Raw genomic sequence first — 27,358 nt, 5'->3', positions numbered from 1 at the left:
CCCAGAGGATTAGTAACCCAGGGATGTCACAAAAACATTTAGGAGAGCCAGTCCATGAAGCCACCTCAAGATGTGATGCTGTCTTCAATGGACTGGTATGACTTAAATGGTTTCATTTGCGTCCAGATTGGAAAGTATAACATCCCAGTCCAAGCTTCTTCATTCCCAATTGTTGCTGCATGTTGTGTTGAGCAACAATCTGGAAGCAGCTTCTCATAAGGCCAACTGATTAACCCAACCAATTCAGATCTACTGAAAAGAAAGCAAGCTGGAGAATCGGCATTTAGCCTCCCAAAGACACCTTCTGGAAAGGTATTTTGAACATGATCCCATCATGCTGAAGTTCTGGTTGGTGATACCCAGTCCAACATCCTCTTCTCACAGTAGCCAACCGACGCCCCAGTGGGAAGCACACTGGGGTTATTTTTGAACTGGAAAGTAAATCTTCCCTGGGTCAGAACAGCTGGTGATTCTGGGTTTTATATGGTCTCCCACAATGTGGGATTAGTGGCTTGGATCGCTTGCCTGAGTCATCTGGAGTGGTTTGTTTGCTGGACTGTGTCAACATGGTGTGGGTCTGCTTGATTTAGCTGGCAGCTTGTGGTTCCTGGTGCTCTGGAATCTGGATGCAGGATACCAAGGAGTTCTCTTATGCAAGCCCATAGAAAGGAATGGGAATAGACAGTTCCTGGGTGAAATTGCTCTCTAGTGATGCAATAGCTTGCTCCTCGGCTAACAACTGTATTTTTTATTCAGCTCTGTCATGGCCAATGAATAGTACAATAAAGTTATTTGGATTGGAGCTAACAACTGAGCTTTTTGGCCAAACCAAAAGAAACTAGCAAGATAAGAAGCTGAACTCAGAGTAAGACTATACAGCTGAGGGGGTGGGATTGTGTAGTTAGGACAGTGCTAGACCTCTCTCAGCCCAATACCTAGGATAGGTGCTGCCAGTCAGATGGAGGCAGATGGGCAAAGACCTCACCTGGCATAAGGTAGACCTTTCTGCTCCAAAAAGAAAATAATATGGTGGTGGTGAGTTGGGATGGGGCATAAAACTGAGTTCATATTTAAGAGCTGAAGATTCACATTTTCTGAACGAACGTGAGAATCGAAACACAGCCAGAATCTGAAATTTCTCTGAAATTCGCACTTTTCCAAATTTCGTAATGCAGTTCTCTAACTGAACAACGTTTACAAAATTGCATTTAACAGAGGAAACTGTGGCTAAAAATGAATGTATTGCTGGAGATAACATATAAAAAATGCTTGAGGGAAAACGGTTTGTTAAACTATTTACATTAGTCAAAACTGCAAGCAAAAAAATGTGTTTTATTAGGAGATATTCACAGGAAAAACCTAAAGGAATTTCAATAGGATTAGGGAAAACTTCACAAATGGCTGTATGGAAAACTGAAATGAAGACTGCAAAACTGAGAAACTGAGGGACCTGAAATGGGTGGATCCCTCTGAGACCATATAACACTGGTGCTGAAATACCTCAATTGGCTCCCAGTACGTTTCCGGGCACAATTCAAAGTGTTTGTGCTGATCTTTAAAGCCCTAAATGGCCTTGGCCCAGTATACCTGAAGGAGCGTCTCCACCCCCATCGTTCTGCCTGGACACTGAGATCCCGCTCTGAGGGCTTTCTGGCAGTTCCCTCACTGTGAGAAGCAAAGCTACAGGGAACCAGGCAGAGGCCTTCTCGGTAGTGGCACCCACCCTGTGGAATGCCCTCCCATCAGATGTCAAGGAAACAAACAACTATCTGACTTTTAGAAGACAGCTGAAGGCAGCCCGGTTTATGGAGGCCGGTCCCCGGGCGTACCTGGCCTTAAATGGGCTAGGCCACGCCTCCCCTGCCCGCTGATTGGCGGGCAGGGTCGCAGGCATGCCCGGGGATTCCCTCGATCTCGCGGTGGCTAAAGGCCAACCCCCGCGGGTGTGCGAGGGGGGCCCCCAACCCCACCTCCTCCCAAGCTCGGAAATGGCTTTAGAAGACAGCTGAAGGCAGCCTGGTTTATGGAAGTTTTTAATGTTTGACTTTTTTGTGCTTTTAATTTTCTGTTGGGAGCCGCACAGACGGGGAACCCCAGCCAGATGGGTGGGGTATAAATAATAACTTATTATTATTATTCCACCTCTAGTGGTGAGCTGCTTCCAGCCTGAACCTGGGCAACATGACCTCCCCAGTAGATGGGACCCCTCAGGAGCTGGGATGTGTCCCTGGTTGCACAGATAGGACTTACACACAAGCCCTTCAAAACTTTCCTTCTTGCATCCCGTTTTTCATCATAACAATGACCATTCCGTTAGCATAAAACATAGACCACGCCACCCAAACTGATCAGGGGATAAAGGCACACACCCAGAGACACTCCCCTCTCCCGTATATTTAACCTGTTTACACCGAAAGCGCCACGAAAATGAACAGTCACGTTCTTGGCATCAACCTTTGCTGTTGAGTTCAGGCCAGAACAACTCCAAACAGCATCCCCTTTTCCAACCACAGTTTCATAACTCGCATATTTTCTGACGTTGCAATCCTCAGAAATTTCACAGGCACCAGATACTCCCTTCCCCTGCTAGCCAGTGAGGGCCATGTGCTATTAATTAAAATAAAACGTGGGCTATATTTGTATAGTGTGAGTGTTAAAACTGATGAGAAAATTGGGGGAGGGAAGCAAGAGGAAAAGAAGGAGGAGGGAGACAAATATGGATTTGTAAAAAAAGTGGCAAAGCAAATTTATGCATTGCCGTCACTTTACTACCTAATTAATTCAGTCATTTTTTTAAAAAAAACCCAACCACAATTTTATTTATGTTCCATTTACCACATCAAAAGTGCAAAGGGGAAGGGGGGGAGAACACGCACACACAACAACACTCCCCACACACTGATGCTAAAATAATACCTCAAGGCATCTATTTTTAATCAGTCTAAAAAAACACAAAACGCTGGATTCTATACAATCTCTCTTGGGCAGACCACCAACGCTCGGAAAGGGAAACAGCCAAGTCTTCCAAGCGCCCTTGCTGGCTGCTGAAAACTGTTCTTGACAAAAAGAGAGAGAGAGAGAGAGAGAGAGAGAGAGAGAGAGAGAGAGAGAGAGAAAGAAAAAAACCCCACAGAAATCCATAATGGCCTCAGGCTCCTCTCCAATCTATTTTCTGCTCAGCTGGTTTTAAATGAAGTTATTATGAGTCATTAAAACACCCGCAAGCTTGTGGAAGTCAGCCAATTACAATTTTAAATTTAGCCTGTTCTCTACCCCAGTCCCTTGGTTTCTTCTGTTGCCCACAAAAAGCCACTGGGTTTGCTCTGGTTTGATTTCTCTCTGTGTGTGTCTGCTCCTTGCACCCCCCAAAAAGACCCCACTCCCCTCCACACCCAAATTTCACTCAGATTTCATATATATATATATATATATATATATATATATATATATATATATACTTAAAATCATATTGCATAAAGAAGCAGATGGCATAAAATGTCACACACAGAGACCTTCCCAGTTTTGCATGTCTCAGATTACTACTAATTCTATCACACATATACTCATCAAAAGCGCGTCTTAGTTTTTGTTTTGAATGTACATATAGTTCAACAACAGACGTCTAAGCGGAGCATGACTGTCAGGGTGATGTCATCATACCTGAGGTCTTATTTCATTTTCAAACCTACAGGATAATGGTCTGGGCCAGACTGTTAAAGGAATATAATGCCTGCCCCCGACAACTCCCAGCGTCCGTGTAAGTGAATCCCTTCCTGAAGGATCAGTGACACAAACCAAGCTAGACTGTTACAATCCTGGTGCAGAAGTAATTGGCATCATCTCCCCAAATCCACATTGGACAAGGGGGACAAAGACTCTAGGAACAGAGGAAGACATGGAGGGCACATCCTGGGAGCTGAACCAGAGACCCTCCGCCTGGGAGACCTGATGGTCTACTACTGATCTAGCAGGTCCTGGTTTCAGGCATCAATTCCAGGGTCTTCTGCAAACCCCATCCATGTTGTGGCCAGAAGAGATGAACCACCCACTCTAAATGGTGCCCAGAGGGCCCATCCTCGCTACTGGAAGCACAGAAGCATCCCCACAACAGCCTTGAATGGCAGGCCTGTATGAAGGGCATCACTGCAATGGAGCTGGAGAGTTTAGATAGCATCCTGTGATCACTTGGTGTCTTCTGAGTTACAACAGATGTTTGACTGGATTCTGAGCCTTCCTGACTCCCCTGAGGCGGCTGCTAATGCCTAGATGGCTGCCACCGGACTATTGTTAGCCAGGGCTCCCGCTTCTTCTCTGGACCAGCTTCTTGCTGCCCATCCACATGGCTGCAATGAGCATCCCGCCCTATGCTAATAGCCGCAAGACAGATGAATGCTCAGGTGTCACTGATAATATGGCTTCTGCCTCTCACCCTCCCTCCTCTCCGTGAGCAGACAGTGAGGGGCGGCTGAGAGCTTTCTCAGCGCGCCACCAAGACATCAATTCTGCCTCTTGATTTCCTTCAGACAACAAGAGCGCGAGGCGTGCACGCTCAACGGGCAGCTTCTTTAAAGGGAATTTTAGAAGGGGTGGGTGGGAAATCAGCATTTTGGAGTGGAAAGCACAGGGGAGGCAGGCTCAAAGGCACCCGGGCCATTCTTCCCATGAGGAGTACAGTCAGATGCTTGTGAATCTGTGGAACACTGCTGAGGATGGAAAGAGTGGAGCATCTATTTTGGGTCCGTGTGTCATTTTGGTTCAGCAAAATAACAAACAAACCCCCAAACCACACACACACACACACACACACACACACACACGAGAGAAAGTAAGGTTATTACATAATTGCTGCTCCCCCACCCTTAAAGTAATGTTCTATCCAACAGACTGAGCTGGGAAGGGGTGGGGTGGGGTGGGGGCGATGGCGAGAAACCCCATTCCAAAAAACCCAACAGCCTGTGTTCCGTTTCAGAAGGCACAGAGTGTACTGTACGGCCTATAAAACTCCAAAACAGCCTCCAGACACTTCTGCAATCGTCCTCCATCAAAACACTTTGCCTTGCATACAAAAATAAGATACAGGGCTGAACGGAATACACAATCAGGCCATTACAGTACAGGGAGGCTGCTACTTAGCAACGAGGGGGCTTTAAAGCTGAGATGCAGGAGAGGAAGCAGAAATCTGTCGAGCCTGTTGGGCAAATGATAAACATTAGCAGGTTTTTGTTGGGTTGGGTTGGGGGGGGGGGTTGAAGGGGGAACTACAGAAGCCATGCAGGAAAAAAAGAGGGGGGTGAGGAACAATAGTGTGTGTGCTTTTTTGGACTGCGTACATTAAAATAACAAAAGGGGGAAAGGAGAGGGCAAAGGTTCTGAATAAATAAATCAGCTCATCATCTGATCTTCAGCTGACGGCTTGCTGCAAGCATGGTTGAAGTCCCATTGCCTCCACCCCCCCACCCCCCAAAAAAAGGATGGAGGGGTGTTTTCTAATACAGTGACCTCCGCTGAACTCTTAGAATGTTCTCCATCTCGTGCAGAGGTCTACCAGCTTTTTTTAAAAAATGAAATGAAATGAAAACATGAAGGGCTGGCCAGAGGGTGGAGAACCCATACAGTTCGCAGAACCGCCAACGGCACCGGACAAAAATAATCCATGACTTATTGGCTTTCAGAAGGGTCTCTTGGCATCATCTTTGGTGCACGGTTGGGGGGGGAAGGGGGCCTCTCATCAGAACGCCGTAAATAGCGGAACGGAAGGGAGCTTTAGAAACAAGAGTGAGAGACAGGCAGACAGGAGTGCTGAGAAATAAAATGTATTTCATCAGGTAAAGGTTGCTGGGGTGGGGGGGGGGCGGGAGTGGAGGGAAACATGCTGGCTGGCTGCATCAGCAGCAGCGAAGATCTTTGCCAGAACAGGAGCTCAGACGCAAAACCATATTATTCTAGTCAGCTTAAACTCTGAAAGCTGGGGGGGTGGGGGTGGTTTGAAAGGCAGGAAGGCGGGGTGGGAGAGAGAGAAAGAAATGTATTTTTCATCAGCAAGTGTATAATTTATAAACAGCATTAAACAGTTTGTGTTTTCTTTCTCTCTTCCCCCCTCCTTCTCTTGGGTTGGACGGCACTCAAGCCTGCATTAATTTCTGCTCTGGGTACAGTGTGTTCTTGGAGCCGCATCTGCCAGTGATCATAAACTCTCTGGAATGCTGGCAGAACATCCAGACCCTGCCAGCAAGCCGATGACATCACTCTGGGAATAAATTCGGGATGGCGGCCAAAACTCGAGGCGGCGAGAAAGGGAGGGGAGAAAAGGAAGAGAGTGGGTTTTTTTAAGAGAGACTCTGGAACAACATGAGCACTTCCTTTTCCTCTTGCTCTTTAAAAAGCCCGCTCCTTTGGGTTACATCCAACTCACTTTTACTCCGAGTAGACCTGCTGGAATTAGTGGACCGAAGTCAGCTATGCCTGTTGGCTTCAGTGGGTCTGCTCTCAGCATGACGGACATTGAATGGAGGCAACCCTTTGGGGTCACTTGGCCAAGGATGCTGGGAACTGGAGGCCAACTGGGATAGCTCAGCTGGTAGAGCATCAGACTATTAAGCTCAGGGTTGTGCATTCGAGCCCCATGTTAGGTGAAATATTTCTGCGTTGCAGGGGATTGGAATAGGCGAGCCTTCCAGTTCTGTGATTCTGTGAACACCTAGAGGGCCCCAGATTAGCCACTCTGATCTAGAGGAAAAGATACTTGATTTTTAAAGGTGTCCCTAGAACTACTTGAAAATAAGTCTTTGAGGGCAACAGTGAAAGGGAGGGAGAGAGAGACCAATGCCAAATGACTCATGTTAAAGGAGGGCTGAGTGGGTACCATGGAATATTCATAATCAGCCTCACTGCTTAGGGGTGAAATGAAAGCACAAGAATATTGACACACCATGCAGATTTCTTGAATGATGTGGGAAACTTGTTTGACTAAGAGAAGTAGAGTAGCATAGAGGCAAGGCACTGGATATTGTAGGTGAAAAGGGTGCAAGGTGCAGGAGCAGGAAAATGAGAAAGTACGGAGTCCAGTGCCAGGAAGACCAAGAGGCAAGAGGGTGGAGAAGGAAAGGAGGCCGATAAACTCCTTCTCCATGAATTCTCCTCATTTCTGAAGCACACAGGCTTTGGTCAAGAAGGTTGCAACTGGGTAGCAAGAAGATGGTCCTGATTATTACTGGAGGAAAGCAAGACTTGGGGTGTCAGATAGGGTTGCATTTGAGGCCTTGCATCAAAATAAGCAGGGTAAGGAGGGCTGCTGGTAACAGTTCGGTTGCTGTCTCTCCCCCCCTCCCCATTTAGGTCTTCTTTTGTTATCCAGTGCATTTTGCCACCCCTTGTTCAGCAGCCTCATCTGCACCAGGCTGCCAAATCCACCCATCTGTCTCTAGCAGGACACTTCTCTATTCACACAAGCAGCTGAAGTCGAATAGCCGGCACTGCCTCACCTTCCCTTCATGGAGACATAGACATCAGAGGGAAGGGAAAGGAAGGCAGCCTCTCCCTTTCAAGGCTCTTATGAAGAAAGGGGAAGTGAGTGACATGAGGACAGACCCCCCCCCGGGACCCCCAAATTTCAATTGCACCCAGTATATTGCTCCAGCAGTCATGGTGCAAAGGATGCTTGAAGTTGATTGTTCATATAAACAACAACAGACCCAGAATGAGCCAAAAGGTGAGACTAGGACCTTCTAGGGTGAGGGACATCTCCATTTGCTTATGTCATCAGATCAACAGGTGCCATGGACACTCATGGCCCTATATCACCATAATTTGGGAGGTGTTAAAAAGCATCCTCCACTTTCAAAATGGCATAAGATCTGTAGATCTTGGGGGACGTTGATGGCAACTCACCCATGGTGGCAAGACTTGGGTCATCAATGTACAACCCAGCTTCAGAGTTTGCCTTTGCAGCCCTGCTCACTGGGAGCAGAAATGCCCCACCACATTGATGAGGGCATATGACCAGGTTGGAAAGATCTGTAGGGAGCATGGATTGCTGCCACTCTCATTCACCTGAAACCTGTCCTCAACCCATCTCTGCAATTGTCAAAATAACCCTTGTTGAGGAACCAGAGCAGAGATGGGTATCTTGGGTTCCTTATCCCAGCACACTAGTCTGCTCCTTTCTGCCCAAAGCAAAAGGGTCACACGGGTGAGTTAGGAGGCAGAAAGTGTGGCCAATCTGAGTTGGATCCAGAGTTTATAGTTACCTATCAGTGCCTTAGGAACATTCCATTTTTACCATATGCCACTGCCCCGCGTGTTCCATGCCTATGTTAACAAATAGGGTTTGTGTGTTTTGGATACCTATAGTTATTTCAAGCATGCATGCAATGGTTGCTATAAACACTGCCATGAGAAAGCACACCCACACAAAACTATAGACAGAAAGGACAATGATGGAGTGGTTTTATTGGAGAGTGGCACTGTGAGTGTTGATCTTTATGCCACTTGGTACAACATTTCGCAACACTGCTGCCTTTGTAGCGCCCATGTTGTGATTATCTGCTCATCGGCCTTACAAAGGCACCATATGCAAAAATGACATTATTATTATTTCTAAATATTATTCAGCTCATTATCTGCTTTGCACAAACATTACAAGCAAACTTACAAATGTAAGCAAATGCACAATGCAACAGAGGAAAACAAAATAATTAAAAAACAAAGCAGTCAAAACATAACAACAAGCTCACCACTGCCTAACATGGGTATCATCAACAAAAAGGGGGAGAGGATAATCAACGGCTGGCAGGAAAAGAAACAATACTCAAATGCCTGGGAGAAGAGAACCTATTAGTCTGGCTGCTGTTGCCAGGCGAGCCTCCCTGGGGTGAGCATTGCATAGACAGGGAGCCATCACCAAAAATACCTCTTCATTTTTAGGAATTTGCTTTGGGATTGATCCTCTGGAAATGGAAGTGGGTGGAAAACACCCCTCAAGAGCATTCTGAACAGCAAGCTACACCAGCCCACTCATAAGATGAAAGGGAAACGAAAGGGAGATAGAAGAATCCACACCTGGGGCCCAGTAGGGATTTTGCTTATGCACCTACAAGGTTTAAGAATGGATTAGAGAAATTGCTGGAAGAAGAGGATGCAGGATTAGGAAGGGCTCTTAGCTCAGTGGAGATCTCTTGCTTTCAAGGGACCTGGTTAGCCACTGCACTGCCCCATCTCTTCTGCTTTCCTAAGATTCACTCAGAAATAATCTGGAAGTGTGTTTCTGATTTACCCTCCTGGTTCCCAATTCGACAAATGATCTGTGGTCAGGTTTCCCTAGATGGATCAGGGTGGGGAGCCATCAGACGAGGGTGTTAGCAGAAATATTGTTTCCTCTTTGCATTATTGTCCCCTTTTCCTCCCTTCTCCAACCACTTCCCCCCTTCCAGTTCTGCAAAACTGTGTTGCTAAGATCACATTCACTGCCAATCTGATTTGGGGAAGATTTCTTGGCTCTAAAACCATGACGACTGAAACCTAGGGATGAACCCAAACCATCACATTATCCCAAATAAAACTATCAGGTTGCCTCTCTGTCGCACACCCAGAATCCTAGTCAAAGCCAGGGTGGATAAAAATCAATGATCTAAATTTAAAAAATAAATAAATCAGATTTTAAAAATTTAAATTGGATTTTTAGAATAAAATGCTTTTGTAGGAAAAAAATCTTTCTAAAGATAGTTTTCTATTTAAGTTACATTATAGTCAAAAGGAGATTCATCAGGAAATAAGGATTTGTTTTATGTTTTTCATGTGTGCTAAAACTCAGTCTAAGGTGTGGGGTTTTTTTAATGTTTAACCACATCAGCTAACAAACATGGATACATATGCTATAATGTTATTGTTTTAGTTCAGGGATGTCCAACCAATAGATCGCAATCTACTGGTAGATCCCTGGCTGATCCTGGTAGATCACAGGATCCTTATCAAGTACAAAACGTTAAGAGGGGAAAGTTTAAAAACTCTGTGCAATCCTCACCCCCCCCAATAGCTTAACAACTCTGGGCAATCCACCCACCCACCCCACGCATGCTCCTCCTCCCTCCAATGACAATGGGTAGACCACTGCCAGTTTTTTTATACTGGGAGTAGATCGCAGTCTCTTGGGAGTTGGACATGCCTGTTTAGTTAAATAAATTGTTTAAACTGTTATCAAGGAAATTATTATTTTTCTCCTCCCAATAAAGTACAGCAGAAAAGTTATCCAAATACAAACAGTTAACTTATTAAACCTCACAATAATTTCATAATTATCGGTCTATGTATTTTATAATAGTATAACCAAATCTTGTAATTTTTGATATAACTGTAAAAAAAAAACCACTCTGAAAATTTATTATTCCAAAAATGAAACCTTCCTCTGGTTGTAAATATTAAGATTATACCAGCAAGAATTAGTCTTTCTGCAAATAAATAAATCAAGTCTTACTGACTAGTGATTTCAATCGTGATTTCAATCAATTTGATTTCAATCAAACCCACCCTGGTCAAAGCTGAGCCATTCTTAGGAGCACAGGAAGATGCCTTATATACCATGTCAGGTCCTTGGTCCATCAAACTCAGTATTGCAGTATTATAGCTGCCCTCCAGGGTTTCATATGGGAGACAAATCCCAACTGTACCTGGATATGCCCCACCAGGAATCTCATCAGCTCTTCTCTCTTTAGGGCTGGTCCATTAGTGGGTGGCTGCATTTCTGGTGGACAGAGACTCAGAGGGCATTGAGAAGAGGTCCAGAGCAAGGATTTCATCTTTGCACGATACAAAGATGCACACATTTCTGATGGCAGCGCGGCAGCCCTGACCTCCATAGGGCACACAGGAACAGGGGCTGCCCTGATCAATCCTGTTATTTAATGCGAGGGTTTATTGTTTGCTAATTGATTTTTTAAAATAAAAACCCCCTCTATCATCAGGTATCGCTCGTAAACACTTGATTAGTTAACGCGCATCCAAAGTGAAATTAAAAAACGCCACGCACACGCAGCTCTAACTTCAATTAAGCCCGAGGTTTTACAACGATGTAGCCAAATACTACAAAACATGTTAAGTGCAGGCAGGGGTGGGAAATGGGACAGACAGCAGATAGGGGGGCTGGCTGGTCCACCTAGGGAGTCAATTTCTAATTAAACAAGTTGTGAATTTATCCGAGAGAGAGAGAGAGAGAGAGAGAGAGAGAGAGAGAGAGAGAGAGAGAAAGAGAGAGAAAGAAACGGGTTTTAAAAAACAATCCGTTGTTCCAGTGTTAAGAGGAGGCCTTCATTCAGTCAAATCAGTGTAAGCTTATCTGGGGATGGAGGGAGAGCAAAAAAAGGAGGGTGGGGGCAGAGAAAGTTGGAATAAAACAGCCCAAGGGGGTGCCGGTAGCTTTCATAAACAACAGCCCTGGAATTTAACGCGGTTGTTTTCGAGCACCAGAGCAGCTCCTCCCTCCCACCCAGGCAGGCAGGAAAGGGGAAAAAAAAACCTTTCATGATGACAAACTTGGCTCGACGCTCACTGTACATACTGTACCCGCAAAACAGGCAGGCAGCCAGCCAGCTGCTGGCACTGGGCCAAAACGACAACAACAAACAGAGGCAGCGTGCGCCAGAGAGGAGAGGGAGGGAGGGAGGGAGGGGAAGGGAAAACACAGCTGAGAGGCTGCAGAGCGCTCTCTCCACATGGGCCGACACCGTGCTGTCCCCACTGCTGGACAGCGCGATCGGACTCTGGGGTATCGCCGGCAGGTTTGGCCAAACCTGGTTTTGCAATCCTTGCATTCGGTGGTTACAGAATATTCACACACACACACACACTCCACTCTCTCTTGCATGCACGCACAAACACAAAACATGAATTCTGTATAGCTTGTTTCCTAACATGATCTATTTAGCCAGCCGGCTGCTTGCATGGACTCAAAGGCTGGATTTGGGGTCATGTTTCAAGGTGATGAGGGAAAGCGGGTGGCGTTGTGGGTTAAACCACAGAGCCTAGGACTTGCTGATCAGAAGGTCGCGGTTCAAATCCCCGTGACAGGGTGAGCTCCCGTTGCTCAGTCCCTGCTCCTGCCCACCTAGCAGTTCAAAAGCACGTCAAAGTGTAAGTAGATAAATAGGTACCACTCTAGCGGGAAGGTAAATGGCATTTCCGTGCGCTGCTCTGGTTCTCCAGAAGTGGCTTAGTCATGCTGGCCACATGACCCGGAAGCTGTACGCCAGCTCCCTCGGCCAATAAAGCGAGATGAGCACCGCAACCCCAGAATCGGCCACAAATGGACCTAATGGTCAGGGGTCCCTTTACCTTTACCTTTACTTCAAGGTGATTGGGCTCACCTATAAAGGTCTAAACATCCCGGGAGTCAAATATCTGAAGCAAGACCCCCTCGCTGGCTGAAAATGTGCAGGCAGTCCCTCCTTGACACTCTGCCACTGGCAGGCGCACATTTGAGGTGAGGCAAGGAAGGGCCTTATGTTCAGTGGCACCTTGTCCCTGGAAACCCCTCCATCCCTGAAGCATATCTGCCACTGACGCTCATCCCGGCCCGTTTCAGTACCAGGTAAAGACCTAGTTATTTGGATTGTTTCACCGGTTTGGATATATTTGTGATTTGCACTGCACCTCACTTTAAGAATTTACAATGAACAGTGAATTTGCAATGTTTCACATAGATAGATGATAGATAGATAGATAGATAGATAGATAGATGATAGATGATAGATGATAGATAGATAGATAGATAGATAGATAGATGATAGATAGATAGATAGATAGATAGATAGATAGATAGATAGATGATAGATGATAGATAGATAGATAGATGATAGATGATAGATGATAGATAGATAGATAGATAATGATGATGATAAATGATAGATAGATGATAGATAGATAGATAGATAGATAGATAGATAGATAGATAGATAGATAGATGATAGATATAGATAGATTAGATAGATAGATGATAGATAGATAGATAGATGATAGATAGATAGATATAGACAGATGATACATGATAGATAGATAGATATAGATAGATAGATGATAGATAGAGATGATAGATAGATGATAGATAGATAGAGAGAGAGAGAGAGAGAGAGAGATGATAGATAGATAGATGATAGATAGATAGATATAGATGATAGATAGATAGATAGATGATAGATAGATAGATAGATAGATAGATAGATAGATAGATAGATAGATGATAGATAGATTAGATGATAGATTAGATAGATAGATAGATAGATATAGATAGATAGATAGATGATAGATAGATAGATGATAGATAGATAGATGATAGATAGATAGATAGATAAATTTGCATTTGTGCTGAAACCATATACTTCCTCTCCATAATTTTTTGGCCCTATAAACAGGATATAAAAGTGGACAACTACATTCCGATTATTTTCAGAGGTAGGGCTTAATTTCAGGAGGTCAAATGTCCCTCAATTAACCTCTCCCCAACACAACTGAACCCCCCCCCCCAATTTATTGTGGCAACTGACATCCCCCATTCCGAAAAATGTCCCAGGGAACACATGGAGCTTCAGCAACCCTTGCATATTTTGTTACCTGTCAGAATTAACCCACCTGACTCCAGGAAAAACTGAAAGAAGGAACATACTTTTGCCCACCCTCTTATCACCCTCAAATGTAGGTTGAAAGTTCTCTTTGTACCTACAGTGAAGTTTTCGCTGGGTGGAAATGTGGAGCTCTGCTGGAGGGATGAAGCTTCCCTTGGAATATATTCCTATATTTCTAAAATTGGCCTGCCACCATACCATGAGCTCACCATTAAAAATCTTCCTCAGTGGTAGAGCAACTGCCTTGCACACAGAATTCGTTTCAATCTCTGGCTTCCAGTATGTTTCTGATCACAATTCAAAGTGTTGGTGCTGACCTTTAAAGTCCTAAATGGCCTTGGCCCAGTATACCTGAAGGAGCATCTCCACCCCCATCATTCTGCCTGGACACTGAGATCCAGCTCTGAGGGCCTTCTGGCGGTTCCCTCACTGTGAGAAGCAAAGTTACTGGGAACCAGGCAGAGGGCCTTCTCGGTAGTGGCGCCCAGCCTGTGGAACGCCCTCCCATCAGATGTCAAGGAAACAAACAACTATCTGACTTTTAGAAGATAGCTGAAGGCAGCCCTGTTTGGGAAAGTTTTTAATGTGTAACATTTTAATGTATTTTTAATCTTTGTTGGAAGCTGCCCAGTGTGGCTGGGAAGACCCAGCCATATAGGCGGGGTACAAATAAATTATTTGTCTGAAACCCTGGAGAGCCACTGCCTCTCAGTGGAGAGAGAGCTAGATTGGACCAAGGCATATCCCTTGCTTCCTCTGTTCTAAGGCTGCAGTTTCCCATCATGCTCAGCTTCTGCCCTTTGACAGCAAGGCAATCAACAACTGAGTTGTTTTCAGCACCTTCCGAAATCATTTTTGGTCCATCAAGCCTACCCAGGCATATAATTTTAGCACAGAATTTTGACATGGGAGTTTAATAGTTATAAAGTGTTTTAAAATTACTGGTTTTATTTTATATTTAAAGGGTTGGGTTTTTTTTTACAAAATGTAACCTGCTTTTAAATTAGTGTTTTAAAGGAAGATTTTAGACCGTCTGTTGTGAGCCACTCAGAGGTCTTTTGTTCCAGCAAGCAGTATCTAAATTTTGTTAAATAAATACATGCAAATCTCTGTGAACACCCTGCAACTGTTGCTTCCTTCCCATGCTTACAGTGAGGACCAGACTGTAAATACTCCAGAAGCTAACAACTGGGACATGGTAGGAGAGCCCTATCTGTGTCCAAGGCTAGTGTCAAGAATCAGCGTAACCGGGCAATCGCCAAGGTCCACACTGCAGCAGTGAGTCCACAGCCAGTCCTTGGAGCCCCCAGGCCTTGCTTCTGCTGCCATCTCTTGCTGCTATCACCTGTTCACCTATCTCTTCTAAGCAAGCGAGCCAGGGGAGAGATGCAGAGGGCTCACCTTCCCCTTTCTCCTGGGACAGCTGTGTAGCTAGGACTCAAAAATAATATGGTGAATGAATGAACTGCAGTCGGGGATGAGGAACAAATTTGTGGTGGGCAGGAGGGGGGTCGTTAGCTTTCTGAATTTTAATGAGAAACTATCTAATCTGCCTCCTGCCAACCTAGCGGTTCGAAAACACGTGAAAGTACAAGTAGATAAATAGGTACCGCTCCAGCGGGAAGGTGAACAGCATTTCCGTGCGCTGCTCTGGTTCGCCAGAAGCGGCTTAGTCATGCTGGCCACATGACCCAGAAGCTGTACGGCGGCTCCCTCGGCCAATAAAGCGAGATGAGCGCTGCAACCCCAGAGTCAGCCACGACTTGTCCTAATGGTCAGGAGTCCCTTTACCTTTTACCTAATCTGCGCATCTCGAACCAAGAACCAAAATACAGCCATCCTTTGAAATCTATGCTTCTCCGAATTTTGCAATGCTGTTTTCCAACCAACAAATATGTGCAAAAATGTGTATACGTATTAGAAGAAAGGGGGCATAAAAATGCATTTGTATATGGAAATTGATTGTTTTGAGAGAAAATGCAAAAAAGTACCTTAGTCAAAACTGCATGCAAAAACTTGGGGGATGGGGTTAGAATCAAGATGATGATGAATTTTCACGATGAATTTTTTTTATGTTAACAGAAGAATGCCTAATGGATGCAGGAATGTGAAATGCTGATTCTAAGATTAGAAAAAAATGAAAAACTGAGAGAAACAGAATCTGGCAGATTTCTCTCTCTCTCTGCACAAAGGCTCTGTGCCTTTATGTGTGAGGAGGTGAGTCCATTCAGGAAAGGGTCCAAACCTTTGAGCCCCACAATCACCACACCATCAAAATCATATGAGAGAGACTCCCAGCCAACCAGCCACAATAGTCAAGGTGGTATGCTGCCGTCACTGAGCATGCTCTGTCCTGATTGGGCGGTCCTGCTGCCACTACAGTTCTCTTGCTTAAATACCACCCCCCCTTCTGCAAAGCTTGGGACACATGAGCTACATAAGGAGCACCATTCAGAGAACTGAGTATATGGGATGGTTGCACACCGAGTTCCTCCTGCAAGTAAGTTTCAGAATTAACTTTCAGGGTCCCAAGCCTCCCACTTAGCATTCCAGCCCCTTGATAGCCATTTAATTAAGGAGGCTGCATAATTTGAGCCCAATCGTGAGATTCATTACAGGAAGCGAGTGCCTAATTCTGCAACAGTTTTACTAATGCAACTCCAGTGGTTGCTTGGAGAATGCAGCTTTCGCAACACATACACAGAAATGCAGAACGTATTGGTGGAGACAAAGACGAGCGAAATAGGGGGAGCCATGTCTGTCCATCCTGGAAGGATGGAATAGTAATCAGCCACTTGGGATTCAAAGTCTGCCGCTCCAGGGCTGTGCTTAAGCACCTGCAGTATCAAGGAGCCAAAGAAAACCATTCAGAACGACAAGACCTGGCTCTGAGGACCTCTGACAAAGTGTAACCAATTGGCTTTAATGGCTGGGAAATCATTGAGAAATTGTAGTTTGTACTTTTCAACAGGGCAAAGTCTGAAGCGTGGCTCATGGTCTGAATTGGTATGCATTTAAACCAGCACTGTCCCTAACTCCAATGGCAATCTTTAGAAGTATGTTTCTGGTGTATGGAGAACTCTCAGGAGGGAGGGAGGCCACAGCTTCTAGAGGCCAAGGAGTTGAACTTCTGTGCATCCAACAGTCCTTTGTCCTAGCACAATGGCTACCACTATTTGGTAGCCTGTTGTCAAGTGGGCACAAGACCACACTATGGACTAGAAAGCTGTTGGTTAAATTTTGTGCTGGCCATGAGCAAGCTTTGCCATTTTTCTCTTGACCAAGCCTGTCTTTGCAATACAGGGATAATACTGGCCTAACTTACAAGTGCCAAAATCCCAACAGAGCAGAAAAGATTATTTATGTATGTGACCATAGCTGCCTGGATGTTAATGGCCCAGAGATGGAAAGAAGACAAAGTCCCTGCCAGAGAAGAATGGCAGATTAAGTTGATGGACTATGCCAAAACGGCAAAAATGACCGGAAGAGTCAGAGATCAGGAAGGCCAAAATTACATAATTTATCTTAAAAACCATCATAAACAGCTACAATCATTAGTAGGATTGGAATAACACTTGTAGTTGAATTTTGGATATAATGGAGATGAAAAAGATTTGGATTATTATAAAAGATGTAGCAGGAAATGGTTAACAAACAGACCCACAAAGGGGAGGAGGAAAGTACAGGAGATTCTTTGGAATCTTGTTTTTATGTTGGTTGTTGGATAATTGATTGTAAATTTTTAAACTGCAAAACTATTTTTAATAATAATAATAATAATAATAATAATAATAATAATAATACTGGCCTAACTTACCATGCCACCCGAGTGCTTAATGGGGGTGATATGATAGCCATTTTGAAATATCTGAAGGGCTTGTCACTTTGAAGATGGAGCTGTTTTCTGCTGCTCCTGAAGGTAGGATCTGAACCAATGTATTCTGACTAAACATTAGGAAGAACTTCCTGGTGGTGATTGCTGCTTTGCAGGGCAACAGACTACCTAAGAGGCTGGTGGACTCTCTTTCACTGGAGGTTTTTAAATAGAGATTAGATGGCCAGCTGTTTGGGATTCTTCAGCTGTGATTCTTGTACTGCAGAGGATAGGACTTGGGGTACCTTCCAACTGTACAATTCTGTGATTCTATAGTGTTATCTCCATAACCTCGCCACCTCACACTCTTCACCCCCAGAAGCCCACACAGCAAGCTGCAGACACAAAATAATCCATGCAAAATAAGAAAAGCTGTTCTGTTCTTACAAGCTGAGACCTAACTCAGGCTGGTGACCAGGTATGTGAGCATTCTGTTATCACACAAGCATCCTCAACAGGCAGACCAGAGCAATATTTCACAGGGATGAAAAGGGAACAAGCTGGGTCACAGGTTAACAGCAAAGAGGGCCAACTGTAAGCAAACAGCTCAATTTGGTGGCTTTGGAAAACCTTGTTCTACACACACCTGTGATTTGATTCATTCTATGTTCTCCATGGAACATAGAGTGCTCACTGGAAGGACAGATCCTGAAGCTGAGGCTCCAATACTTTGGCCACCTCGTGAGAAGAGAAGACTCCCTGGAAAAGACCCTGATGTTGGGAAAGATGGAGGGCACAAGGAGAAGGGGATGACAGAGGATGAGATGGTTGGACAGTGTTCTCGAAGCTGCCAGCATGAGTTTGACCAAACTTTGGGAGGCAGTGGAAGACAGAAGTGCCTGGTGTGCTCCATGGGGTCACGAAGAGTCGGACATGACTAAATGACTAAACAACAACAAACAACAAATGTTCTCCATGATGAAGGGATATGGGAAACTGAGAGGCTTGCAACCAATTTTAAAATACACATTTCTCCCAACTTTCTCTCTCTTTTGGAACAAGTCCTGCCTCATACACACACACCAGTCACTATTTATAAGGAGGGGGTGACAGAACATGAAATGCATTGACATCTGTTTTGGTCCTAAGTGTTTATCTTCATGTACGCTCTACACTCAATATGATGGGAATGATGACGATAGAGTTTCAGCATATTCCAATCATGATTAAGCTAAAATACTATTAACCTGGAAAGTGGATGGGGGGAAGGAATGCCCCCCCCCCATTTTTCCAAACTTACCTGAATGAGCCAATAAGTGCATCCGGAGCCGCAGGCTGTCAAGGAATCTTTTCCCGCACAATTCACACCCATAAGTCTTCATCCCACTGTGCAGTTTCCTACAGAAAGGCAAAATATGGGTGGAAAGTGAGTCCTCTTGGTATGCTCAGAGATTTTGAGTGCCGGAGTGGAAAGAATTTATTTTTAAACACCAGCCCTTAACCCATGGGGATGTTTCACAAAAGCTACTGTTACTGACAGATTCTCATCAGTTAAGAATCACAGGAAATATATTATATTTAACTGGGAGGGTTAAGCAGGGGAATTTTTAAACAACCGCATAGGCTTGTTGTAAAAAAAAAAAAAGTATTCAAGACTTCTCCTGAAGTATTTATACATACAACCAAATAAGGTTCTAAAAGATGTGAGCATGCTCACAGACAACAAAAAACCCATCTCTCATACACCTGGGCTGATGTGACGTGTGATAGGTGGGTTTTTGTTGTAGCCTTGCTCAACCCAGCCTCAGTTCTGCAACTGCATAATGGGTGCTTTTAATGACCGGAATGGAATAGCCACAGACAGGTTGATGCTATAATTTTAAACATGTTTCCACCCTACCCCACCACCCTCAATCTACTGATGGACCACCACTCATGGTGGCTAGTAGGGGCTGCTGAGAAGAGGAGTCATAAAGTGCTTTTTACATTTATTAAAAAAAAATTGTGGAAACAACTGGTGAGAAGAAACAGCAATATATGAGTTAAGGAAGGGCAGAAATGCCAACAGAATGATTGGAAGCGGGGAGGGTGGGGGTGCAGAGGAAAAGGTACTTAATCAACATCCTGGGAGATTTATTTTCCTGCTTCCATCTCTACTCCTAACCCAGGGCTGTGAATCTAGACACTTCCCAAGACAGGTGATGAAAGGCACCCATCCATGGCCTTTCTGGTTGGGAGGGTGAACTGTCTCTTTTATAAAACAGCTGCTCATCAAAGAGTGAACTGGTGAAGTTCTTGAGCCATTGGTTTCGCGGCTCAAATGATATTTAGCGGGCTGAGCTATATATGTCAAGATGGGGGCAGTAGCAGGGTTGATCCCAAGAAGACAAAGGAGGAAATAGTTGCCCAACTTCTATCGGTTTTAAATTCCCATCACTGAAATTCGTCTACATCCCTATGACAAAGACACATGGAGCAAACAGCCACCCAATCACAGCTAAGCTACAGACTGTATGGAGTATCACCCCCTGTCAATCAAATCCCTTCCCCAAACAGGCTCAAAGGGGCATGAACTATGAGAAAAGCAGCTGCCTAGGGGCACATCCCAGACACTCAATGGGGGTACAAAGCAAAGCAGGTGAGGGGTGTGGTTTAGATAGGGGGTGTGGTCTAGAGAGAGTCCCAAGGGCAGATTTGGGAGGTCACCAGGTCTGGGGTTCCTCAGCCCTGCACTAGAAGTCCCACACAGGTTTTCCCCCCACATGTAAATGTGCTTTGCAGCATGTAGCAATGAAAGGAAGACTGAACAAGTTTAGTTGCATAGTGCAGAATATAATGGGAGGCACAACCTGATCCCACATTTTTGCACCGGGGGGATTAACCACTTCAAGCCAAGATGGTTTTGACCCTGAAATGGATTGATCGGTCTTCTGCATATAAAACAATCAAACAGGTTGAAGCTCCTTGATGGCCCATCCACTGCCAATAGGTGTGCAAATTAATTGCTAAAATGCTCAGGTTTAAGCAGCCCTCAGCTGAAATGCCCTCATACCCACCTGCAAAATTTGCCCCTCTGTTCACAGGTGGCAAAACTAGGAGACACAGTTGTCCATCTCCAAAAAGTTTTCTGCAACTTTTTTGCACCCTCCCTTTGGTGGCCATGTAAGTGCCTCATTTAATTTCCCTCGCTCCCACTTATTTGCACTTATACTTGCTACTTCCAGTGGCAATGGTGGTGCCTTCCAGCGGCCATGATGCAGTGTGATTCCAAGAGTGCCCCAGGGAGAGGGAGAGAATGGAAGCCTGCTCTTGGTTTTCCCCTACTTTGGCAGGCCAGAGACCTCTGGGTGCAAGGAAGACCTCCAGTGCTACTGGCTGCCACAGCTTGCAGTTAAAAAGCTTTAAAAAGTAAATACTATGAATCACCAACACTGCTGGACATATGCAAGAGGATAATAACAACAACAACAACAACAACAACAACAACAACAATTTATTTATACCCCACCCATCTGGCTGAGTTTCCCTAGCCACTCTGGGCAGCTCCCATCGAGTGTTAAAACAATACAGTATTAAATATTAAAATCTTCCCTAAACAGGGCTGCCTTCAGATGTCTTTTAAAGATAGGATAGCTGCTTATTTCCTTCACATCTGATGGGAGGGCATTTCACAGGGCAGGCGCCACTACCGAGAAGGCCCTCTGTCTGGTTCCCTGTAACCTCACTTCTTGCAATGAGGGAACTGCCAGAAGGCCCTCGGCGCTGGATCTCAGTGTCCAGGGTGAACGAATGGGGGTGGAGATGCTCCTTCAGGTATACAGGACCGAGGATCTAAACTACCTCACTTTTGAGCCCCTGTGCCCCATTTTGGCTGGATACCAGGTAGAGAATTCCATCAGAAATGGGAATAGCAGCAGAAATTGCCACAATTTGCATGGTCGTCTGAAGTCAGGAATGGAAATCACACAAGGAAATATGAGCAGTAGTCATATTCATCTTGTTGAGTTTGAAAATCTTCCATAAATAAATACATTATTTTCTGCATTGTTTCTGATGTTTCCCTTCCATTGAAATTAATTACACACAGGCAACTCCCATTTTAGCTGCGACCAATATGTGCGTGATTGCACACACACACACAGGACCAAACCTGGAAATGACCAAGAAGCTTCATAAAGACGTCACCGAAACATCACTAAAAGGGTGGAACAGGGATGGAGCTGGGGCAGAATAGGGTGTTTGCAGGCTTTTCCAATGGATTCTGATTTCACACCATTACACATAAGTGCACAATGACCCGAAACGCAACCCCCACACAAACGGGGCGTTGCCTGTAATTAATTATTTTTGTTTTAAGCATGATGGATAGTGAGACAAATAATGCAGTCTTTTGTGGAAGCCAAACAGTGGTGGAACGGAAACAGCGCTGATTGCAACAAAGTCAGGGTAGACAGAAATCGCTGCCTTCTTACACTGGGACTAGGCGTAAGCATATCATTTTGGAGAAGACATGGCATCGCGCCACCTTTTTCAGAGCCGCATGACAGCCCACAAGGGCCAAATGTGCTGTTCTGAAGAGCCCCTTTCCATACCGAAGGAAACACATGTGTTTGAAGAGAACCACAATCCCAGTAGAGTGTTTGCAGGCTCCTCTTCCCTGCTCCTTCCCACTGCCCCAAGCAAGGCATTTGAACAGGGTGTCAGAAATGACAAAAGAACGCATTAATCTTACTACACCCAACAGCTCATCTGCAGTTCTACATGGCAATCAAACTCAGTGTCCCAACCCTTCCATTGGTTACATAACCGAGTCTTTGTTTTGTTTTGTTTTTAAAAAAATAACAGTGCTTTGGCTTTTGGCAAGTCATTTATTTGAAATATCTCTATCAACAAATTTCAGCAGGAACAAAAGTTTTCCATTTGGAACCTGCTTATAGCATGATGTTATCGTAGCCAATCTCATACAGTCTCTTTCAGCAAGGTCTTTAAAGCACTTTATCTCTCAGGCTCCTGGTAGCAAAATATGATTGAAATGTTCTATTTATGCTCAGTGGATTAAGGCTATTTTATTGCCACACACATAAGAAAAAAAAGGAAAACCCTTGCAGATGTAAGCAAGGTATTATAGCCATCCACACTGTTAAGATCTGAAAGAGAAAGATCAATAGACAAGTCGACCATTTTCACTAAAGTTGTGCTTTTAAGAAAGAAGGAATGGAGGGGGGGGGAGAGAGACCCATGAAAACACATTCAAAGTATGTGGGTATTGATTCCCAATTATATACTCCCAAAACGGCACAGTCCAGAAAAATGATCTGCACTTTTTAATATTCGACATCTGACTGACATCATAAATTCCTAATCTCTTGTGCATCCTGAATAAGTAAATAAATGTCCCTCTAAGCAAAGTAAAGCCACAATGTGGTGCAGAAGGGATTATGGAGGGAGACACACACCGTGGAAATCTCCTTCTGCTCCAAGAGAACGCAAGTGATCCTCCTGGGGAGGTTTGTGCCGCAGGTTAATGCGAATGCACAGGTGAAGACAATTCTGCTGGACGGGTGCTGAACAGGCTGACACAAATAAATCAGCCCCAAACTAGCAAGCCACCCATCTGCAAGCTGTGCCTTCCATTGTTCTAGCAGTTGGAAATTTGGGAGTCTTTTTCCTAACAGCACAGCAGATTGCTATGGCTTGCACATGTCCCAATCTTAAAGGGGGAGAGTCAGAAAGGTATGTTTTTATCAAGCCCGTCATACATGTATATTTATCAAGCAAAGCTCTAGGAGTAATACTTGTTGTTGTTGTTTAGTCGTTTAGTCGTGTCCGACTCTTCGTGATCCCATGGACCAGAGCACGCCAGGCACTCCTGTCTTCCACTGCCTCCCGTAGTTTGGTCAGACTCATGTTTGTGGCTTCGAGAACACTGTCCAACCATCTCATCCTCTGTCATCCCCTTCTCCTTGTGCCCTCCATCTTTCCCAGCATCAGGGTCTTTTCCAGGGAGTCTTCTCTTCTCATGAGGTGGCCAAAGTATTGGAGCTGCAGCTTCATGATCTGTCCTTCCAGTGAGCACTCAGGGCTGATTTCCTTAAGAATGGATAGGTTTGATCTTCTTGCAGTCCATGGGACTCTCAAGAGTCTCCTCCAGCACCATAATTCAAAAGCATCAATTCTTCGGCGATCAGCCTTTTTTATGGTCCAGCTCTCACTTCTATACATCACTACTGGGAAAACCATGGCTTTAACTATACGGACCTTTGTTGGCAAGGTGATGTCTTTGCTTTTTAAGATGCTGTCTAGGTTTGCCATCGCTTTTCTCCCAAGGAGCAGGCGTCTTTTAATTTTGTGACTGCTGTCACCATCTGCAGTGATCATGGAGCCCAAGAAAATAAAATCTCTCACTGCCTCCATTTCTTCCCCTTCTATTTGCCAGGAGGTGATGGGCCCAGTGGCCATGATCTTCATTTAGTAGGAATAATACTACTAGCCATTGAAGACTCCAACTTAAATACCTTCTTATAAACCTTCATATCAAAGTCAACCTTTGCATGCAGGGGGTGCTGGGTTCAACTGGCATCATCTCTAGGTACAGCTGGGGGGTGGGTCCTGCTGCTGCCAGTCAGTGTAGACAATACTGAGCTAGGTGGACCAATGGTCTGACTCAGCATAAGGCCATATGGTAACTGAAGAGGGTTGAGGCTTCTACTGAATTTTGGCATGCTGGTTTTGTGAATGTGATCGCATGGGACAAGACTGCACACAGCTGAGCATATCCTGGGTCAAGGGGGCCATGCTAGAAAACAGTTACTGACTTATCAAACCATTCAGAGAGTCCACTGAAAAAAAGAGCCAAGTCATGTGAGCTAAGTGGTCTTCATTCAGGTTCTGAATACTGTCACCAACCACCTCCCAGAGTGGCCTCTACCTTCCCTCAACTGCCACCACAGGGGCAGAGGGGAGGGGAGAAGAAGCAGTAATTATATTAATTATTATCCATTCTACTGTAACATTTTATATATCACAAGAAGATCAAACCTCTCCATTCTGAAGGAAATCAGCCCTGAGTGCTCACTGGAAGGACAGATCCTGAAGCTTAGGCTCCAATACTGTGGCCACCTCCTGAGAAGAGAAGATTCCCTGGAAAAGACCCTGATGCTGGGAAAGATTGAGGGCACAAGGAGAAGGGGGCGACAGAGGATGAGATGGTTGGGCAGTGTTCTCGGACCAAACTGCAGGAGGCAGTAGATGACAGGAGTGCCTGGCGTGCTGTGGTCCATGGGTTCATGAAGAACTGGACACGACTAAACAACTAAATAACAGTAACAACAACAACCCACAGCCTTGGTTCCACCTGAAATATGATTGCGAAGCGGGAGGCAATGCCTACAGTTGAATACATCAGTGATACATCCTTTTTCTATGCAGGTGCCAATTGTATGCAGAGGGTCTCAGGTATGAACCCTAGAATCTCTTCTCACAGGTAGAAGGGCTGGGAAAGTCTTCTACCTGAGACAACAGAAACCAGCTGCCAAGATACAGTGCCAATACCATAGGCCTTGTTTGCCAAGGTGACAAACCTGGACTAGGAACAACCCAGGAACCTAATCCTTCAAGCAGCTAAAAATTGGACAGTGGTACTCATGAAAGTTCGTCTTTCCTCACTCTTCCTGCGGAGCCAATACCAACGAATTTGTGGTGGGCAGTTGGCTTCAAGAAACTGGATGGACTTTACTCCAACTCTGGGAATATTTAAGTAAGCCAGAGCCCCAATCATAGATGGTGGCTTGCAAAGATGACCTACTCACGAGAGAAGTTATCTCTGAACAGCAAGCTTGAAGCAGAATTGACAAGGGCTTCGTCCCCACCCCTTTTTAAACTATTGAGGAAGACCGGAGTTTGTGGGGGGAGAGAATTGCTGTACTCCTGCCTTCCGCAAAGGCCACTGGAAAGAACAAACAATCAGACGCTGGACTGGAAAGCAGGGGGCCTCTCGCAAGCAGTAGGTAATTAAAAAGGCCTGTAAAATCTCCTGCACAAAAAAAGCAGCACTTCAAAGAGACCGTAATTCCAGCACTGACCAGTCAGGACTGTGTGGTGTAAAAATTATGAGTTTTCCCAATGGGGTGCTTTGTGTGAAAAGGCAAAGGGGATTGGTGGCAAGTGATTCGGCACCACTCGGGGAGAATTTTATGTTTGTGTGTGTACAAAGGGTGTGTGCGGGCATTTGTCAACGCAGGCCGAATCCACCCGCACACAGGAACAGCAGGGGGGCCGGAGAGGAGAAAGGCTCACACACAAGGCCACACTGCTCACTCGGGCCTTTGTTCCAGCCAAGCCAGAGCAACTGCTGCTACTTGGGCGCTGCTGCGGCAGCAGTTGTTAACCCAGGACGGAGGGACATTGAACATAAGGGCAGCCTGGCTAGGTCGGGCCTACAGAGGCTTCCCACATGGAGTGGCTAACCTCCTGGAAACCCGCAAGCAGGACTGAAAATCAACACACATTTTTCACTCCCCAATGGCATATGCCACCACCCCAAGGCAGACTTCTCATATATCTCCTATAACCATAGTCAGAAGGGACCCTGAGGATCATCTAGTCCAATTCCCTACAATGCAGGAATTTGCAGAGGTCCCTTTTGGGGATCGAACCCGTAACCTCGGCGTTATCAGCACCACACTCTAACGAACTGAGCTATCCAGCAGGCGTGGGAATCTAACTTCCATGGACTTCTTTAGAAATGGAAGAAACTTCCACCTTCAATTATTCTGGGGGTACATTTTCACCTAATACACTCACTTTTGTACACATTTTTCAGTGGGTGGGAGACCTGTCTATTTCTGAAGCAACCACCAATACATTTCATTGAGTGACCCGGAGTTCTAGAATTACACAAGAGGGTCGCTGGTGGTGGGACACCTGCTTTGCCTGCAGAAAGTTCCATCCCTGGCAGATTCTCCAAATAGGGATGGGGATGTCCCCTGTCTGAAACTGTACCAAATTGATGCCAGTGTGGACAATCCAGAGCTTAGAGGGACAGATGGTCTGACGCAGTATAAGTCAGATTCTCATGTTCCTACGTTAAAAAAGAAAACAGAGATTGACAAATTCTGGAGTAGCTCTCCTGGGTTTCTGGCTGGAAACAATCCCAGTCCGACTTGGAGATGTCAGAAACTCAACCTGGGAACCAACTGCATGCTAACCAGATGCTCTTCCAGTGAGCTTTGTTCCTTCTTAAATTCCAAATAAAAATACTACTACTATATAATGCCCCTCTTAAAATGGGGGGGGGGATCACTGGGAATACTCCCGAAATACCTGAAATTCCAGACATTAATGAAGAGGGTTTATAGATACAGTGGAACCTCAGGTTACATACGCTTCAGGTTGCAGACTCTGCTAACCCAGAAATAGTACCTCGGATTAAGAACTTTGCTTCAGGATGAGAACAGAAATTGTGCTCTGGCGGCGTGGCAGCAGCAGGAGGCCCCATTAGCTAAAGCAGTGCTTCAGGTTAAGAACAGTTTCAGGTTAAGAACAGACCTCCGGAACGAATTAAGTACTTAACCCGAGGTACCACTGTATAACCTTTTTCTCTCTCCTTTGGATAATATAAAATTTATGCTGCACTTGTTCTTAGAACCTGATGTGTGTACTATGGACAAAGCAGATTATGAATGCAGCTATACAAAGGTCACTTCCCCACGGCCACCTGTTTGCAAGCCAGAGTCAAAGCATTCTCTATTTTTGCTTGAGACAAACCCCCAAAGCAAAACATTTCGCATCCAGTAAGTGTCAGAATCATGGGCAATTTCTAAGAGGAGCCAACTTTGTCCATCACACGGGAAGTGTGAGCTCTAGCTGCCTTCTCAATCCTCTGTCAGAATAGTGGTGGCTTTCCCCATTTGTGCAAAAATGTGTTTATTTACATATT

General features: G+C 45.1%; 1 protein-coding gene across 3 annotated transcripts in view; it reads right to left on the bottom strand.

Annotated features, from left to right (window-relative positions):
• ZBTB16 (zinc finger and BTB domain containing 16) overlaps positions 1 to 27,358 on the bottom strand; it is a 189,346-nt gene that overhangs the window by 88,609 nt on the left and 73,379 nt on the right. For all 3 annotated transcript variants that reach the window (XM_081889838.1, XM_081889839.1, XM_081889837.1), the window contains exon 3: positions 18,722 to 18,819. In XM_081889838.1, the coding sequence (XP_081745964.1) occupies positions 18,722 to 18,819 (98 nt within the window). The remainder of the gene's footprint in view (positions 1 to 18,721; positions 18,820 to 27,358) is intronic.

This window comes from Podarcis melisellensis (assembly GCF_964234715.1).
Source record: "Podarcis melisellensis genome assembly, chromosome: 15".
Classification (NCBI taxonomy): Eukaryota; Metazoa; Chordata; class Lepidosauria; order Squamata; family Lacertidae; genus Podarcis; species Podarcis melisellensis.
This window is presented reverse-complemented; position numbering and strand designations above follow the sequence as displayed.